General features: G+C 40.1%; 1 protein-coding gene across 2 annotated transcripts in view; it reads right to left on the reverse strand.

Moving 5' to 3' along the window:
- Positions 1-18,202: 18,202 nt before the first annotated feature.
- The window catches only part of KCNC4 (potassium voltage-gated channel subfamily C member 4), a 33,572-nt gene continuing 31,512 nt past the window's right edge, over positions 18,203-20,262 (reverse strand). The window contains exon 4 of one of the 2 annotated variants that reach the window (XM_007431066.3): positions 18,203-19,494. In XM_007431066.3, coding sequence (XP_007431128.2) covers positions 19,475-19,494 — 20 coding nt within the window. In that variant the 3' untranslated portion in view covers positions 18,203-19,474. Of the gene's footprint in view, positions 19,865-20,262 lie in introns of both variants that reach the window. The other variant, XM_025168467.2, reaches the window with a different exon arrangement.

Below are 20,262 nucleotides of genomic sequence, written 5' to 3' on the forward strand. Positions count from 1 at the left end.
ATATACACAGAATGATGGTGACCAGATGCCAGATAAAAGTGTCATGGCCATATACTAGAGGGTGAAGACAACGAAATAGAAAATAATCATAACTGGGCATTCTTGTGTTATGCAACCTTTGCAGATATCCCCTGCCATCATCCTTTTAATATCAGCCTGATATGTGCCAGTTGTGGTGGGTACTCTGTTTGGAAAAGAATGGGAGCTATTGCTTTCAGAAATAGCACTAAGATCTTATTTGTTTTAATCACATTTTGTTGAATAAGTGACAGTGGCTCATTCTAAGCCAACCAAATTGTCATGGCCATCACAGAAAATATCCTCAGAAGATGATCCTGGGGAGAGCTTGGAAATGGATGGGGCCATCAACCAGGGCCCAGCAGACAAGTGGGGGATGTGCCTGCAGGAGTACCAGCAGTCCCAAGTCCCAGTTAGGACTCCCAGAGCACCTCCAAGCCTTTGAGAGTGACAGTGACAAGTGCAGAGCCAAAAGTTACAGTAGTGCCAGATCACAGGAGAAGGCTACTTTGGAATAATGGCCTACCTAGGAGTTATTGCTTCTAAGCAGACAGAAGTCTGAAAGGGGATAAATATTTCATCAGTTGGAGATTGATTCAGTACTAGAATAAACAGCTGTGTGTTGCTGTCACCAGCTGTCAGACCCTTCCTTTGTTCCCTAGACCTGAGCCCAAGATGCCATAGCACCTCAGCGTATTATCATTTGCCTGTTTCAATGAGCAGCGGAGTGGCTATGCAGCCCCAGTCACAATGGATGGTAATTTTATTTTCACCCATCACAAAAACCTCATAATTCAAGGTGAGGATGACAGTACGTGTGTTAGGGGCTTTCTGGCCATCAATTTTATCTCTCCCTATTGGGCAACTGGAGGGCGTAAGGATAGGCTTGAGAATTCTTTCTGCTGCCCCATAACCTGGATTATTAACATACGCTATATAATACAAAACTGTGGATAATTTCTCTAAGGGCATTTAACATATTTATATAATTATATACTGCCACGAAACTTTCATTTAATAACCAGTTGAGGGGAAAGATTGAATTGCAAATTACCTAATTTATGTCAATAATGTAATTACACAAATGATGCAGATCACCATGAAGGACATATAATTAACATAAATTTAACTGCCTCATCCAGACAACGTCAGATGCAGGGAAGCTGTTCATTATTCCAGGGTATGTCCAGACACAGATTTAAACGTTTACATTTGAGGCCTGCTAAACTGGAGTCCATTACACTGTGGTTTCACTCTGTTAATACAGGCTAGGTCAGTACATGATGATCGTGTGTTACCTCAAAGGCACTTTACTTCTCAGAGGTAACACGATTCATCTTACTTAAGATGCAGTAACGACATTCTTTCTTTGAGGCCTCTGGCATATCCAGGAGCCTGAAGGCTTTTGTGTACCTTTTGTGAAACAGCTTTGATGGTATCAGTGTGTGCAGCAAACTGAACCAACGTGAAAATGACGATACTGTAAGAGTGTAGCAAGGAGACAAATGCCACCTCGAGGGACAAGGTCCCGACATCTGATGCAAGTTGTAGGCTTATCTTGTGACGTCCATTTCCTCACTCCCCCCAGCTCTCCTGCAGACCCCCATTTGAAGGCCTGCTTCAACTGCTTCATCACCTCAATTGTTTCATCATTTTCAAAGTTCTGCACAGCTCAGATATAAAACCACTTTTGGCAGGAAATGTTCCTTGTGTGTGAGTACTCCAAAGCACTTTCAACTGATTACTTTTTAAAAAAATGTATAGTTACATTGAACTCTTTTTAACTGTATTTATTATCATTACTGATATCTTGCCTTTCATGATAAAAGCCACGCCAAACAATTTGCAAGCAATATAAACAGGTGGAAATAAAAATACAGTATGGTAGTATTTAAAGACCAACATCCAGAATCCTTCCCACAGGGCAATTGTTAGTACAGCTGTATCAGGGTTGCAGAGGGAAGAAAGAGTCAAGCCAGTGCCAGCTTCGGTGCTGCTTTTCACCTGCCTTCCTTTCTCTCCCTCGATGATTCCACAAGAAACTTTGTGGTCTTGCTCCCGAGAGGGACTGAAGGAGCGGTCCAGCTGAACAGGCCTCTGGGATAGCTGTCATCAGATTCCCCTTTTTTCTGTCTCCACTCCAAATTATTGGATTCTATGTTTTTCAACCTCTTAGCTTTAGGGTCACTACTACATCTTAGAAATGAATAAAATAATTGATGACAATTAAATGTCTCGTGCCATAGTATCACACCTTCCACAAAAAAAAACCCAATATGTTTATTTCAGTGAAAGCAGCCTCTGAATAATAAGCACAAAATTATATAGAGCTCCTCATATGCACAAATACCTATATAAAGTTTCAGTAAAGAATGACCATATTTCACAATAATACTCCATATATGACACTATATACAGTAGGTCTTGTAATTTATTCATAAATTACAAATATCTGGTTTACCAACTACTCCATGGTTGAAGACCTGATGAAAACAACCTCTTAAAGAATTGTTTAATTTGGGGGGGGTCCCTTGTTTTTCTTTTCATTCATAAAGACATCCTAAAACATTGTTTGTCATTGTATTCCTCCCCTTTAGAAGCAAGGGCAGAACTGTGTAATTGCCAGCTATAATTTGTATCTCTATGGAAGAATTTTTCCCCTTGGATTTTTTTTTAATACGTGTGTTTTTGTGTTATTTGTTTGTTTCTTGCAGCGGGATGATGCAAACTGTTTCAAAGTTCTTTTGTTACTGAAACATTTTTAACAATGCACATCTTGTCACTCATGCTTAGATGGGAAGATGTGTATCTAAGGTGAATGCACCCCGTTCTTTCAAAGTAAAAGAGCTAAATTTAGTACACAGCAGAGATAGCACAATGTAGGAAATGGAGCAGAGCAAGTATAAAGGAGTATAAAGCTTAACTCTAAATCCTCACATCTAAAGCGGATTTATTTATTTATTCATTTCCATATAAGAAGCACTACTGAAAGATCTCTGAAATATTTCTTAACTCTAGTCTTCTGCCTCTACTTTGGCCAATTATGGAACAGACTTGCTCCAATCTTGATGCTCTCCAGATGTATTAGACTACAGGTCCTAGCATATCTAACCAACATGCCCAGTAACTCTGGGTTTGAATCCAACAAACATCCTGTTGCAGAGGGGAAAATTATGAAAGGCAGAGAAACAGTACATAGAAGCAACTGCAGAATATGATTTTGAGCGAGTTGTAAATATTAGGTATTCTCTTATTCATGAAAAAAATCCTCAGGAAATCTTGAACTGATCAGAAAGTTTTCAAATGAAGTTGTTAGGAACACAAAACAAATTCAGAGAAACGTAGGGAAGGCGAACAAAGAATTGGGCAACCCAACATTTGTGAAAGAAAATCCCAAACTAAGTAACATTCCTGTCAATAATGGACAGGGGGGAAATGCAGTTACTGATAACAAATTAGGAAAAAGAACATCACATTTGCAGAGATTGAAAGCACAACTCAGTCAAAAACCTGAAAGAGTTTGACTGCCTCAAGGATGTACAGGTGGTTATTCTGAGAATTCATTAAAAAAGAAAACATACTAATGAAGTTAATGAAATGAAATGCTGATTTGTACTTCATGCATATAGAGGTAGTCTGTCATTACTAATAGCAAAAAATAGATTTGCTTATACTCTGAAGTGTTATTTTTTTCAGGTTGCACTGAAAAGTGTGAACTTTCCACCAGCCTGGAGAATCTGGTCAATTTGGAAAACAGTCTTGATGTTTAGAAAAACAGGCTGAAATCATTAAAATGAAATGCAATCTGTGTGTGTGCACATGTGTGTGCATGTATGTAATGGGGGATAAGTGATGATTTCACAATATTGTAAGAACTAATGTACTATTTCAGTGCAACAGGAGTAATATGGGATGAATGGCAAGAACATTTGATAAGGAGAACTTCCAGGTCATATCCTGGGATTAGAAAGGGAAGAGGCTTTTATGGTGGTTTTGATATTGTATATTTAGCCTCAGGTCAGAAGACTAGATTGAATATCTGATAACCTAGTAATCCTTTATACATTTCTGCCATTCTATTACTAAAATTCTTCTTATCTTCAAGTAGAGCTACCTATATCTGTTATGTTATCTTTCTACTAAAAATGTACTTGATTTCTTTTAAGTACGGTTGGGGTTTTTTGCTTTGCATTTTTTGGGGGAGGGGAGCCCTTTGGAACTAAAAAGAAGAGCACTACTCTCATTTTAAAAAAGCAGGAAAAAAAAGAAGGTTTCAGGGATATACAGTATATACCATTTTGGTTATGCTTTTTACCACCCATGCTTCCCATGGGGATCATCAGACCAAGTATCCTAAATTTAATTTAACTTGTATCTCCCAGATAGAGTCTATGAAAGAGATTGGCTTTGTTAAGATGACCCACATGACATTATTTCAGATGCTTATGTTTCTACAGGGCCATCTTTCTACCTGTGCAGCCACTTTCTGACACAAAGTTCTGTTGCCCTGGAGCTGGGTCTCCATGGTTACATTTGCTTTTCAGACACTCAATGGAAATGCCGGTATGGAGAGACTCATGCTGAAATACTGATTCCATCTAAGTGTCTGTAACACAGAGTGAATTTTAATGCTACTTAACTTGCCTGTTGGCTAAAAATATACATCAGTTCTCTTACTAAACTTTAATAAGCATTTTAAAATAATTCCTCTTGTCTTACATTTTCACTGAAGCTCCACATTTCTATGAATTGGCTACAATTAAGCCCAACTGAGTATTTTAAGAAATATCTAAGTAAAATAATCATTCATCTGACTAATAACTTGCAATGATTCCTCAAAAAATGAAATAACCAGAAACGGGAAGTACTTTGTAGTAATTTTGTTCAGAAAGAGAGAGAGAGAATTAATGAGTCACAGCCCAATAGTACTGCAGTGCATAGAAGAGAAACAACTGGGACCCACAAACAAATGATTACCACAAGATATGGTTCTGACTGCCAGCTTGGCTGGCTTCAGAAAAAGCCAGCCAAGCTGGCAGTTCATGGAAGCCATGGGGGTCAGTGGCTCTTAGCCTTGATGACAGTGTGATTGCCTCTGAAGGCCATCTGCTGGGAGACTAGTGGGAACAGACTGCGGGACTAGATGGGCACTGGCCACTGTGGGAACAGACTGCGGGACTAGATGGGCCAGGGGTCCAATCCAGTAAGGTACTACTTATGTTCTTTTGTTCATAATGAATCACAGAATGTTTTTACTCACAGCATATTCTGCTCCAGCATAATCTGTCCCCCATCGACACATTTTTCATTCCCACCCACCATCCCATTACAGGATACTGTGGCCACTCAGCATTTCCACTCTTCATTGGCTACTGGGGAAGGGGGAGGGGGAGGTAAAAAACAAGTTTTGTACTTCTTTCCAGTCTGAGGTTCCCTCAAGTATGCTGATGCCTCTCACCTGCAAAGATAGTGTTATTTTAGTTGCATAAGTGTCAGCACACATACTCAAACATTGGAAATAGAAGGAATTAACGAAAGAGAGAGAGAGAGTTGGGGAGGAATGAAAGTTGGGAAATTTTTCCAAACATTTCGGTAGGTGCCCTGTTTTCTTTCCCCCCCAAGCCTGTTGGTTTTCTTATCTTGCAGGATACAGGCATTCATGGTTTAACTGGCAACTGAACAAAACAGGTTCATATGCTGGTTACCTCATTTTATTTCTAGGACTTTCGTTGTCACAACGGATTCTATTGGAAGCAATGCGGCTTATGCCCAGCCAAACGTAACTGGAGGGCAGCCAATCATCATCTCCACCAATCTCACATAGCTGTGAGTGGTAATCATTTCAATAATTAGCCTTGTTTCTGGTTTCCATCTTCATGTGTCCCGGAGCACACAAAAGATGTGCAAAATGCACATATATGGGTATCTGAAAGGAGGGTGAGCCAGTGACTGTTGGAGAGGCAGGGCTGTTAAACCTGATGACTTGCAGAAATTTCTCTGATTTTACACTCAGAAGATTACGTTCAAAGTCTTTCTATTGAATGGGTACACATTCAAACGTTCCTCATGACTTCCTCAAGGATTTTTATTAGAATTTTCATAGACTGGAAACTTGTTTACAAAAAAAAAAAAAAAAGCTTTTAATCTGATCTAGGAAATAAGGCAACTAGCTGGGCAACTTGCTGATTTGGAACAAATTCATTTAGAACTATAACTTTGCTAAATTGTTAGGGAGAAGGGATACAAAGTTGCTGTAAAAGATTATTAGTAAGCAGGTCTCTCTGTTTTTTCCTATATTTATGGTGACAGTTTATCTCCATTTGTGGCTCATATAGATTCCCTTCTGAGTTCAGCTTATACCTACCATTTGCTTTCTTTTACTGTATTGCTGAAATTGTGGATTTTGACATTTGCAGTCTCTCAGAAGCAGCATCAGGCTGTCCATGTCAGAACATTTTTTCATAGTTCTCCTAGGTCATTGTACTATGTGTATTTATTTGTTTCTTTATATCCCACCTTTCCACCCAAACAGGGCAATCAAGATTGGATGATACAGTAATACAAAGAACAAAATCATAGCAACACAGTCAAGCCATAATTAAAATACACACATAAACACTGAGATGTCCTTAAAACCATTCAAAGGGCCTGGCTGAAGATGTTCTGTATACATGTTCTGGAGCAATTTGGCCATGAGAAACTTTGGGCCTCAAACCTTCAGCTTTTATCCCTTTTGCTTGTAGGGATAGAAATCAAACTTCACTGCATAAACTCTGCATGAACTTACTCCCTGGTAAGACAGAGCGGCTGTGGGTTAATGACTCCTCTGTATCTGGGACTTTGTCATCCTTGGGGCTGGATGGGGTAGCACTGCCCCAGACAGACACAGTGCATAATCTGGGGGTCCTCCTAGACTCACAGCTCCTGCTCGAAGAGCAGGTGGCAGCCGTGGCCAGGAGGGCCTTTGTATCAGTTACACCCTTTCCTGGATCGGGATGCCCTTCAAATAGTCACTCATGCCCTTGTTATCTCCCATACAGACTACTGCAATGCGCTCTGCATGGGGCTACCCTTGAAGAATATCCGGAAGCTACAGTTGGACCAGAATGCAGCTGCGCAGGCTATTTTGGGAGCCCCAAGAAGGGCCCATGTAACACCGTTCCTCCGCGAGCTGCATTGGGTACCAGTTTGCTTCCGGGTCCAATTCAAGGTGTTGGTTATCACCTTTAAGGCCCTACATGGCATGGGACCGGCTTACCTAATGGACTGCCTCTTCCCCATGACTTCAACCCGTCCCACCTGTTCACACAGGGAGGGCATGCTTCAGACCCCCTTGGTAAAAGAACTCCCATTAGCAGGGTCCAGAAGGCAGGCCTTCTCTGCTGTAGCCCCTGCTCTTTGGAATATTCTGCCCCTGGAGGTGCAATTGGCCTCCTCACTCCTGGCCTTCCGGAGGGCTTTGAAGACTTGGTTCTGCCACGTGGCCTGGGGTGGGGAGGGAATATATCAACTGTGGGGATGGCTAGCCCCATAGAGCCCTGCTGTCTTCAGCCCCAGATCCATCATCTTCTTGGACTTTCTCCTTTTTTGGTAATGTTTTGTATAATTTTTTAATGTTTTATGTATTTATATATATTTATTGTTTTAATGCTTTGTGTGAGCCACCCAGAGTCCCCCATTGGGGGGAGATGGGTGGAGAGAAATTTAATAAATAAATAAATGGATAAACTCTTCTTAGAAAAAGTCCTTCACTTGCCAGATGCCATATTTTACTTTTGCACTTATAATGCACTTAAAGAGTAAAGTTCTTAGTCAGGTTTCTGTCCAGATGCACAAGGAAGGAAGCCTTGCTGGAAGAAGCACAATCCTTTTCTTTCCAGAGGCCTTGTGCCTTAACAGCTGCTCGGCATATAAATATTCAACAAATATGTTTTTCTCATCCCTCATCTCCATGCCAGGGAAAGCTGTGCTGAGATTCTGTCAGGGAAAAGTTGGCTGTACATAATGGTTGGCATTTTTATTTCAGTTCCTCATTACCAATTTGTTTCCACTCAGTTGTGCTCTTGTGTATTCACTGTTCTGTTTTGGAAGTACATCCTTGAACAACTGGGAATGTGTGTTGGGACTGCACAGTCTCTCCCCTTTCATTCTTCAGTCTTCAACAAATTAATCCTATTAACTATAGTTCCTCTTTGCATTCAGAACTACAAAACTAAGGTGCAATGATGATTATAACTAGGATTTTAAATCACTAACCATAGAAGCCTGATGGCATAGTTATGGAGCTATATTAAACCCAATGATCTGGTGATGTGGCTGCCACAAATTTATTTTACCAATTGGGCTCTTGTAGCAGCAGGGGCAGGCTGAGCCCATAGATCTCTCTGAGTCTGCATACCCTAGCTCTGCCTCCTGCCTCCATGTAGTGACTTGGAAGTCCTCATTGCCACCACCTCACCTGGCATCCTCCTCCAGCCCTGGCATGTAAGAGAGAGAAGACTCCCAGAGCCTATGGACTTCAGTGGCAAGTAGAAGAAAAAAAAATGATTAAATGTCTGAGATGAATGAATGCTGATTGAAACTCAGATGCATCTGGCTTTCACTGGATGGGGGAGGAATGTGCGGGGGTGGGAGGATGGGCAAGTAGCTTGCTTGCTCATTCATTGCAGCTCTCTTTCAAAGTTCTGGGTGGTTTAAGGAACTGTGAACTAGGAATCATTTTTAGTATCATACCTTATATTTATAATTTAGGGCTACCAGTTCTGGGCTGCAAAACCCAGATGACTTTGTGTCACTGAGTGGTTATCCAGGTATTTGCAGGCCAGATCTTGTAGTCTTCCATAATCAAATTAGATGTTCCCAATTTAATGCCTTTCAGTGTGTTAGGTTCATGATAAATACTAGCTAGCATGGCACTAGCCTAAAAATCAAGGAGTTGCAATCCAACATATTTGTTGGACTGCAGCCAAGTTTGGGGAAGACTTCTATATAAGATGAGTTCATACAACATACTAAGCAATATTATTATTTGATGGGGTTGTTCAACAAACTATAATGAAAGAAGTGATGACTTGCCATAATGAATGGACTTGGCCATTGTTAATCTTTATATAAAGTTAAAATCCAAGAATAGGGATGTGAGAGAGTTGTCACACAGTTGGTGAGAAACTAATCATTGCAAAAATGAAGAAAAGATTAAAAACAGGCCAGCCTGAGGGGGGCAAGGATTATGTCATGTTAGAAATGCAAGAGAGATTGAACATTCTCTATCTATATAGGTCTTGTTCATGAATCACAGTAGTTGCTAAAATTCTTTTGGTTGCGACTTGTTAACTTTAAACATTACTTGTCATAAGTTCTTGGATTTCTACTGAGCATTCCTAAGTGGCTTCAGACTTGTCTGTTGGGTGAAGTCTGACAAGAGTCAAGCAAGAGTCCAAAAACTACTGAATATAAGAGGACAGAACAAGCAACACCAAATGTGCCCTAGGAAGAACAAATCTAAGGGACCAAAGCTGTTGGGAAAATATCCCAAGTGAAACAACCAAGAAGCTGGAGAGAATCAACAAAGGCATCTTCATTCCATTAAAAAAAAAAAAAAGTGATCATCAGGCACTTCTCCCGAAAGGAAAAAGGGCACATTCATTTAATAAAATTAGTTAAATGAATGTACATATATACTGGAAACAAGAACAGAATATATGTTTCCAGTATATACATTCATTTAACTAATTTTCATGTAATTAACAAAGAATAGCCAAGCAAGGTAACCTCATAAATGTGCATACATTTCTTCAAGGAGATTCCTTACACTTGCACGTTGTATAGACGGATGAGGACCAGTTCTGAGTAGTTAGAACCTAGGTGATCATGCCAACCCATCAGGTCAATTAGAGTTTACTTCAGGGTATTTCTTCAAGCCTATCTTGCTATTGTCTACATAATCTACTTGCTTCATAGTTTTCCCTTTAATAATCAAAATATTTCCACAAGGTTCAGGCATCAAGAAATCCAAACAAAAAAGCTAGCAAACAGGGAGCTACAGGAAAGTAGAGTTTGGTTGTTATCAAATATTGTTCCCACAGTTCTACTCACGGCTGAAAGGTTTTATGCCTTTATATTTCCAATATGCTAGCTGTCGTTCACCAGGCCGGGGGATTACATTGGAATACAGACTTACTCCTGAATAGATCTATTAATCCCAAAGAATAATCAAACACTCCAGAGTCTCTCATCTTCAGCCTCCCTCATTGTGCAATCTTGAGCTCTTGACCAGGCTTGGGAGCAGCAACCCCTCCTGCTGACAAGGGTAGCACCACTTTCCCTGAAGATGCCAGGTTAGTAGGTCAGTTCCTAAGGATTCTTCCTCCGAGGAGAAATTGTCCAGTGGGCTCCTCGTGCCATGGGTGAGGCTGAGTTTAACTACAAAAGTCAGATCATTCAAAGCAATGCCACCTCTACCCAGCTGCTGCTATGCCAATGGAATAAAAAATACACTGAACCTGACCTGTGTATGTTCTGTACCTGTCATTTTAAATAGTGGAGCTGTATTACATTATGCTCTAGTTACTCTTGGTTGATATGCATTTAAATTGCAACTGTAATTTTAAAAAGCCTTATTCAGCCAGAGCCTAATAACAAGTGCAGAGTGAATTAAATCTAAGAAAAATAAGTGTGTGTGTGTTAAGGAAAGTTCATTTATCAAGAAGGGAGGAAGATCTTGGTAAAAGAAGTCATAATAGCAGGGCTTAGTTCTCCATGCTCTTTATATTAAGTGAGCTGAACCAGTTAAAACAATCTCTTACAGATCTAGATAAGCACCAACAAAAATCTCATCTGATGCCGGTGATGAAGGTTTCTTAGGCTGCATCCAGACCTGCCAGTTATGCATTACCTGCTACAAAATATTCCCTTTCTTTGAGTCAACAATTGTAAGTCTCCTAATAATTTTTGGTGTGAAATAAATGCAGTCAGATGAAGGTATATAGGCTTTCTCGTTCTGGAGTAGAGATTTTTTTTTCAATTTCCATTCTGGGGAGATGAACCTTGCAGAGCGGTCTGCCACTGCCAGAATTAAAACCAAAGTAGGCAGGGTCTATGCTGGCAGTAGGGAGGGCCACACCTCTTTTTCTCACTTACAAACACATATATTTACATATACATAGGCTACTCCTCTTCCTTGCAGTCTTCGTCTCTGCTCCTCAGATTGGAAAATAGCTGAGCAGCCGGAAAGAGCTACAAAAGAGACCACCCTGACCTGTTACATAAATTAAGGAGCATAAGATACTGATGCTATTGAACTTTGCAACAACTTTCCTTTAAGGGCACTTGCCCAGAATCATTGTGCTAGTTCTGAATCAGTCCCAAACCCCAGCATTCCTCTAACATCATAGGTCTTTGAGAACTGAGTCACTTTCTCCCCTTGGTTTCATGCTGGTTTATCTGAAACTGGAGTGGTGGTGTTGTCATTGCCATTAAGGCTTGTGTGGGCATTTTCCTATTGATGGAAACACTTGCTCCACCCTGTTTCCTGGTTCTTAGGCTCATTGTCCCATCCCTGGTGCCTATCAGTAGGCATTGCTCAGAATGTACTCCTTCCTTCTTTCTCTCCCTCCCTACTCAGGCATGTAGCCTTGGTGCCAACATCCTGTCCTTTCACTTCATACCATGCAAGAGAATTTTAAACCAGGAGGAAAGGCAGCTTTGCAGCTGAAAAGGTTTTCCTCTGAGAGCAGCCACTCCGATATTTTTGACAAATGATCTGATAAATGCACAGAATGTGAGCTAGAAACCTGGAAGGGAGGCTCTAGCAATTTTTTCCCCTTTTGTCTGAAATGTGGATGAGGCAATGTTTCTTATTCTAGAACAGTGTTGTCCAAACTTGGCCACTTTAAGATGAGTGGACTTCAACTCCCAGAATTCCCCAGCCAGCATGGCTTAAAGTGGCCAAGTTTGGACAACACTGTTCTAGAACCTGTAGTGGCTGAGGGGTGAAGCCCTGACTGAAAGAAACTTTTTGCATTCTCCTATTGGCCTGCAGGAATGAGCACTGATTGGTTCCTGGTGTTCTCTGAGCATTCTTGGTGTTTTGAAGTTAACAGGAGAGGGATGCAGCTTGGTTTCCACTTGCTCTGTGAGGGATTGGAGAGCAGAAATAAAGTGGTGCAGAAGTACCCTGTGACAATGGAAATCATTCTACAGTACATGAAACATTTTCCCAAACGTAAATGAACTGGATATGTTTCCAAAGCTGCTCCTGTTCATTCTGTGGAATAAGTTGAGCAATATCTCTCTCCCATTTTTCCCTAATGTGGTAATTTAGGTTAGGTAATTTTATCAAATGTATTCTATTTATTTATATTTCTCAAAGCTTCTACTTCATTGACTGAAGGCAATTTCAGTACACTAAAGGTAGGCAACTTGTGGCTAATTAGGACCTAACTGGATGGGTGGAGAAGCTTCATAGATTGGAGTTAGCCTGTTGCTCCAAGCTGACTGGTCACATTACTAGTTCAACCCCCTGCGCATTGCAGGGGATCTGGTAATCGTTCTTTCCAAAAAGTCCTTTCAAGTTCCTGAAGAAGGAAGGAATCTCCCATTCCTCCAGGTATTTGGTTCCAGTGATGAAATGTGTTTGTCATCAAGAAGTTTCTTTTAATATTCAACAAAATTCTACCCATATGTAAACTATGTCCATTATATGGCCTGCCTTCTGGGGACAACAGAGGACAATTCTTTAAAGGCTTTCATATATTGGAAGAGTTTTATCAGATCTCCCCTCCATCTTTTCTAGACCAGACAACACTGAAACTAAAACTACATATGAAGTTTCAATTACAAAATGCTGATGTGACATTAGAAACAATCTCAGTAGGATCAAGTTTCAATTTATCTTAGTTTATTTGCCATATTTCTTACTTTTTGATCAACGCATGTACTATGTTATCACACAAAGCTATTTCAGTACATCATGCTCTACATGGGGCTGCCTTTGAAAATTTCTTGAAGCTACAGTTGATACAGAATGCGACAGCCAGAATGCTAGCAGGTAAGAGCCGCTATGCAATCTTAATATTTGTTCTGCAGTTGCTGTGTTGGCTTCCAATTGATTTCAGGGTCCAATTCAAAGTGCTGGTTTTGATTAATAAAAGTCTCTATGACTTGGCTCCAAGCTTTCTTAGGCTGGACTCTGTCGGGCCTGTGCATTCTTGTAGGGAGGGTATGCTGAGGATCGCATCCCTATGAGAAAGGATGGGCACATGGGCTGAAGGCAGTCCTTTCTCTTGTGGTTCCCATGCTTTGGAACACTAGTCTTTTCTGTAGCCTTCCACAAGACAATCAAGGCAGCGATGTTTGATTTGGCGACCATCTATCTTCCTAACATTCTGTTTTTTTCATTGATAGAGTTTTTGTATTTATTGTAAACTGCCTGGAGTCCTCTTTAGCTGGGCAGTATAAAAGTACTTGCAAATAAAGTCAGATTCCATGCCAAAATTGGAACAGGAGTCTTTCAGGGAGCTGAGGTTCTCACCTGACCTTTCTGTGGCATGCTGGGGCTGCATTCCAGAAATAGTTGGGTGGCCAAAATGAAACTTAACTTAATTTTAATACCATTGGCAATGTATCTATAGATAACATTACTGCTATGTATTTGCTTTCTATTTCTTTTATAATAATTTTAAAAAATAGTTCAATATTAATTATTTGAGAAGCTATAAGGATTACATTTATAGCTTTTGAGGTTATGTGTGGACTTGGCACCTCAAATCTAGGTCAAGCATACAGAACACGCGTTCTTAGAAACAAGGAATAAGAGTTCCTCTGGAATCTTTGTCTCTGCCCAATCATCATAAATAGTCATTATCACAGTTCATTTCATATACACATAGTACATATGCATGCACAAATTCCTTTACTTAAATACACATGTGCATTCCAATCTCCCCATCCCATCTTTATTAATCTAAGTATCACAGTTTTAACAGTTATGGCAACTAGATTTTTGGTAACATTATACTTTGCTAGTAGCACGTTCAGCTTCAGCTGTGCAAGGAAGAAATGAATGCAAATCATTTAAACTCCAGCCAGCACAAGATTTCATAGTATTTGACTGGCATTGTTATGTGCTGGTCGAAGCACTAGACTGAAATGCATAAAGGAAGTAAGAAGAATTTCCTGAGACTGCCAGTCATATCTGGCAGGAAATGAAGACACAGGGAAGATAGTAATGACAGCTCACAGAGAGCATATATGGAAATGTCTTTACTGCATGGGTGATCTTGCTGGCTTATGTGATAATACTAGGGGCAACTGAGTGTGTTTCCCTGATAGCTTACTCTTTTATATTATGGAAATACATTTCTATTGCAAAGCTGTCATATAGCTTAGTTGTAAAGAGGGAGGTAAATGGTTGATCAATCAAATTAGCTTAAGTCCCAGTTGAGATCTAAATACTTAAACTCTCACAAATTACGGGAACCTCTAGTCCAGAGGTGTACAACCTGGGGCCCCAGGGCTACATGGGCTCCCCAAAATCTTGATTGAGATTCTCAGAGACCTCCAAAAGTTACTAGATTTATTTTTGAATGTGACAGAAAAGAAAGAAGGTGCCAGATACCCCAGTCTAGTTTTTGTATACATAACAACCAATTTCCAAACTAAAGTCATTTTGGATAGGAAAAGGATAGAGAAGAAATCACATGATGGGGTTGGCTGGCAGAGAAAGATATCGGTAAGTAGAAAAGTATAGGAAATAGTCAGGTATGGAGTAGCCTTGAGTTTTATTACAGAAACTCTATTTTGATCAAAGATGATAATACATATAAATTCAATTTTCAAACCACATTCCTACTCCATGATGAAATAATCTGTCCTCTATGTGGCACCTATGTTGTTCGTTAGAATTATTTATAAATACCATGCACATAGAAGCATCCATACCTGTTCTCTTTTAGCTACTGCTCTATGGGTAGTAGTTCAATCATCTGGCATCTTAATGTCCCTTTTCTTTCACTGGTATCATACCTGATGTGTTTTAAAAGTTGGAGTTGGCTGTAGGAACCCAGGTCTCTTACATGCATGTGTCGGCTGGGGAGGGGGAGGAGCACTAACTGTGCCTCGGATTAAGCTCATTGGCTACAATACTGCCACTATGCAAAACAAAATGCTCATGGGAGCATCTAGGGACAGAGGCATTCTGGGAAATCAAGATGTGAAACATAAGTATAATTTCTTTCTAAATCATGCATGCAAGGAAGAGGGAGAAAAGGGAAGAAGGGAGGAGAAAGTGAGGAGGGCAAATATGAGCACTAGTGGGAACTGGAAGGGGTATGTGAAAACAACAGTACAGTGTCTTCCAGGCAGCAGGACCCTGGGACTCCATTTGGTAGCCCAGCTGTAGTAGAACTCCTGTGCAGCTGCATTCAGTGCTGAAGAGCTATTTAGACCCACCTGCAATTATATCTTTGTCTCGGCCTTCAAGGAATCTGGTCCCACATGCAGAATGATTCCAATCTCTTCAAAAATACAGACAGTTTGAGCTGTTCATATTGATCAGTAGCAAACTTGGAAACAGGCCCCGTGGTATAATACGATTAGCACCCAAGCAATGCAGTCAAAGCCATTACGGACTCAGCAGTGACACCGTTTTCAGGTCATCCTGACTTACAATTGGCTGTTCCCCATCTCAGTGGAACTAGATAGTTTCTTTTTGTGCTTCCCAGAGAAGTTCTATCTGTAATTGATTCTTGGCCAGCTTCCACAGTACCTAAATTGTTTAGGATTTGATGCTGTTTTCTTTCCGGATGGAGGACTGTGGTTTCAGATGAGTGGGCTTGGTGCCAGCAGCCAAACTTGGCACCTTTCCAAAGTGTTGGGGTTTTAGGGCAGTGGGATACAGAAATAATTGATCTCAGCCTACTTGCTGCTGCTAAAATATGAATCTTAAATCAAAGCTGAGAGACAAGTCAGTTCTGCCCCTCTTACCTTTTCCACTGAGAGCACAGGATGGGAAGAATGCCACAGCAGGAAAACTGGAGTGGAAGTTTAGTTTGCTCTCTTAGTCAAGAATTGGTGTTCTAGGTGGGACACAGCATCTCACATCGGATCTTTGTGGAGCTAACACTTCTCCTGTATCTCACCTGTAGCTCTATTGTCCTCCTCCTGACCTTTTCCATAGGGTTCTCTTCAACCAGGCTACCAAATACAACTGAAGCAGACAGAGAAGCAGCAGCGCCACTCAAAACATTTTCAACACAGACAGAAGGAGGCTGTAGGAAGAAAAACAATGCCTGCCATGGAATATACATCTCTCAAGTCATAATACAAAAAGCAGTTGAGGAGTGGGGAGTTGAAAAGGCAATGCTCCCTAGCGGGTCAGTCCCATTTGCTTGGATGACTCTGCATTTAACATACACGCAAACAAGCAATCATCTTACTTAGCAACTTGGATTCATGTTATTATGTAAAAGGACCTCCTGCTTGGCACAGTCTGACATAGTAGCATTGGAAGGTATATAAACTGCTCTAATAATACACCGATGCTGAAACATGCAGCTGGCAGTGCAGCTTGGCTGGTTTTGTTGCCTTTGATGAAGAACTGAAACCTGGTATTTAACTAATCAGCTTTCCCCAATCTGGTACTCTCCAGCAGTGTTGGACTACAGTTCCCATCAATTGCCACAATGGCTTGGAATGATGAGCTCAACATGCTGAGAGGGAAGCAGGTTGGAGAATGCTAGTTCTAAATGTTCTGAAACATTTCATTTCACTTTTATTTTGGCAGAAAGCAATAGAAACTTTTCCTTGACTCATAAAGGAATATTTCTTTTACCTGTGATTTCCATATTTGTTCTGGTTATATTCTATGAGGATTTACAGACTTACATGATTGTTATAGTCAGTGGAAATCACAGTGAACCCTTCCAATGCAAACTATGTTTTATATTTCTAAATGTAAGGTCAGTACCTATTCCTTATAGAGGAATTCCTTCCTCTACCAGACTTTAGAAGTGAGTGCCCTTGCTTATGCAGCCAAAAGAGGTATACACAGTGTTGACAGAGCCCCAAATTTTCCAGAACAATAACAAATCTTTAGGAATAAAATTGAGGGGAAATTTTCCAAAACAAGACTGAGCATGCTTAGTAGCATCAGAATACTGGGTATGTAAGCAAGTAGAAAATCATTTAAGAGGAATGAAGTATCTTAGAATGCAAGTCTGATTGGCTGAAATATGGAACAAAGCACCCATAAAGCAACATGTTGTTGAAGATACCAAAACAGAAAAGAATTGTGTTGTATGGGTCAAAAAGTCAATGTGATGTGTTGGATTAGAGCCAGAGAAATCCAGGTGTAAATCCCCACAAAGCCATGAACCTCATACAAAGATTGGGATCCAGTCATTTCCCAAGCTAACCTACCTTCTTAGGTTAGAGCTGTTTTGAAAATATTGAAGGTGGGGAAGCCATGACCTCCTTTAGATAAGACAAAATATAAAGGAAATTAATAAATAAAAACTGGGTGACCTTTGGTTAAGCAACATGTGCTTAATCTTTTCTTCCCAGTGGCCTTGTGGATAACAGGAGGAGGAATTAATACTACTTTAAGTTCCTTGTAGAAAAAAAAAAGTTGTAACTTTATTATTACTATTGCCAACATATGTGAACTGAAGATTATATATTTTTAGATGGACCAAATTAGATGTAATTTGGAAGATTCATGCACTGTGTATCTAGTGTTTTGTTTTTATTGAAACACACAACCACACTTGAAGTGAAACACACTTAACTGAAGACACAACAACCAAGGATTAATTCTTCCATACCAAGCTGTTTTTCTGGTTAAAATCATTCCTCACTGCTCTTTGTTCTAGTAGTGAAAAACTGCATATAATCTTATACTACCTGTCCCCCCATAAAGGAAATTGTAGCTTCTGAAAGAAAATTGCCAGAGTAGGAAAGATTGGAGTAAGTCCCCCCCAAACTTGTGCAACTATGGTTAACATTTTTTTTTAAATGGGGAGATCTTGTTCAGAGATTTATCATGCTGTTGGAAATTATCCCTAAGATACAGACAATTTCATTCCTAAGGGAGGAGAGTAATTGACAGGGCTCACTTTCATCCAGGACGTGAGGCTGAGTATTCTACAGGAAGGATGAATGTACACATGGCATTTTGAAAATCTTTATTTGGGGAAGTGTGAGATATACAAAACTGTGCACAAAACAGGAATCTCTTACCTTCTGGCACAGCCACTTAATGCAATGGCTATGCTGGATGGAAATCACACAGGGAAATACTCTGCATTATGGAGTGGGAAAGGGACAGTTGTCTCCTGGATGACTTATGGCAGCTTTAATCTCACTGGAGTTGCTCACATTGAGGGTCTCATTTTTGAGAAACTTGGCTGAAGATATAACTTCTGCTGGCTATTTCAGAAAGAGCTAACATATAGTGATGTACAAATGCTTTCAGTTAGAGGGACTGTCAAGCAGTTAATATGGAAAGTACATGGCAATGAGATCAGTGTCCTGTTTCTGTGCCAAAAGGACTATGTAGACTAGTCCAGTTTCTGAGACCTGATTCCCAAGGGACTGTGCTGGAGAGTGTGAGAGGCTATGACATGAATGCAAGGGTCTTGAGCAGATAATCAAGGTCCATATCACTGTCATGGCAGTCCAGTGAAACCTTATACTAGCTTGGTGGTTGGTCAAACTTTCCATTAGCCAAGTTATTTTTAAAAAGGCAACAGCAGAATACCCGAAGTTGTATCTCAGTTCCCAGATATTTTTATTAAGACTATTGTATAGTTTGACAAGAAGAGGCATGTGTACAACACAGAAGATAATAGTACTAAATACTGTCTGGGATGCAGTAACAGCACTGGGGGGAAAAACAGTCTAATGGTTCTTCTTCTTTTTCATTAAATACATCCACAAGCTACTTTCGCCTTGCAACATCTTGTGGCTTCAAATTCCCAAATAGTTCCATGAATTTCATATACAGAAAGGGAATTTTCTATTGAAGAAGCCAGGAGTACATACAGTAGAGTCTAAAACAAAATACTATCTGCAGACAATGCTAAGTTGGCACTTACATACTGAAGCATCTGCAGGAGTCTGCCAGAAGGTATCTAAGATTAGCAATGTCCATCTGTAATGAAGTCAAGAACCATTCACATTTCTACAGTGAAATAGCAGCAATGTTGGCCAACAAGTTGGTCAACACAGTAAAAGGGGGAAGGCTGATTGTGAAACAGTACAAATGCTTGTACTGGTTGAGAGCCCATCTTGACATTGACAGTATGGAGTAACCCTGGATGTCTCAGATACATTTTTATACACTGAATACATAGCAAGCAGGATTACAGCAAACAGATAGGTCCTTCTAGCTTACATTCTCCTCGTATACATTTTTAACAGGAAAATTGCTTGAGCCAATCCCAGCTTCTAGTGACAGTCACTGAGGATTCAACAGTCCTGCAAAAACAAGGATTTTCAGATTCTTTTGCAGTAAGAGATTCCAAACAGGCAATAAAATAAAATAAAATCCAACCAATCCTCCTTTTAAGTTTGTCTCTGTCTCATGACCAAAGTTTGCCTTTCCAGTTTTCCAGTTCTTTGGATTTTAGATCTGGCACTGACAGCACTATTAAATACTTTTTGCTTCCCATTGACTACTGGGACTTGAAAGGTTTTAAAATAAACTAATTTATAGCTACATGAAAGGAGAAAAATGTGAGATTTCTGCTGGAGGTTCCAAAGGTGCTTCAAAGAGAAGAGTAGTGATGATTCATTTGGCCTTCTAAAGGCTGGAGAAAATGCCCAGAGGGCACATATAGTGGCTTGGCTGAGTCAGAAGAAGAAGACAAAAGCTCAGTGGAAACTAAGAGCACCATATCTGACCAACTACACACAGAGCATTCGCATTACTAGCTCTAGGTAGCTAATATCTAAGAAATTTCTATCATACCACATTACCACCTCCTAAAAAAAGGATCATCAAATCATTACAGGGTAGCATCTATTCACAAAGAGAAAGGTGATCCCCACCCCACATTTTGGACTGTACAAATACTGTTCTGGAACACATCTGCTTCTGGCTAACACACTAGATCTGCAGAGTGACTATTTACTTTAGCATTATTTTAATAAAACTTTAGGAGATTGGAAATTAAATCAGATGATATAGTAGGAATGTATGCCTCTTGAGGCAGAAATCTTTTGCTTAATAAAGAAAGGAAGGGA

The sequence above is a fragment of the Python bivittatus genome, unplaced genomic scaffold, assembly GCF_059951505.1.
Source record: "Python bivittatus isolate LINGU-HERP-01145 unplaced genomic scaffold, Pbiv_v1 ctg000700_np1212, whole genome shotgun sequence".
Classification (NCBI taxonomy): domain Eukaryota; kingdom Metazoa; phylum Chordata; class Lepidosauria; order Squamata; family Pythonidae; genus Python; species Python bivittatus.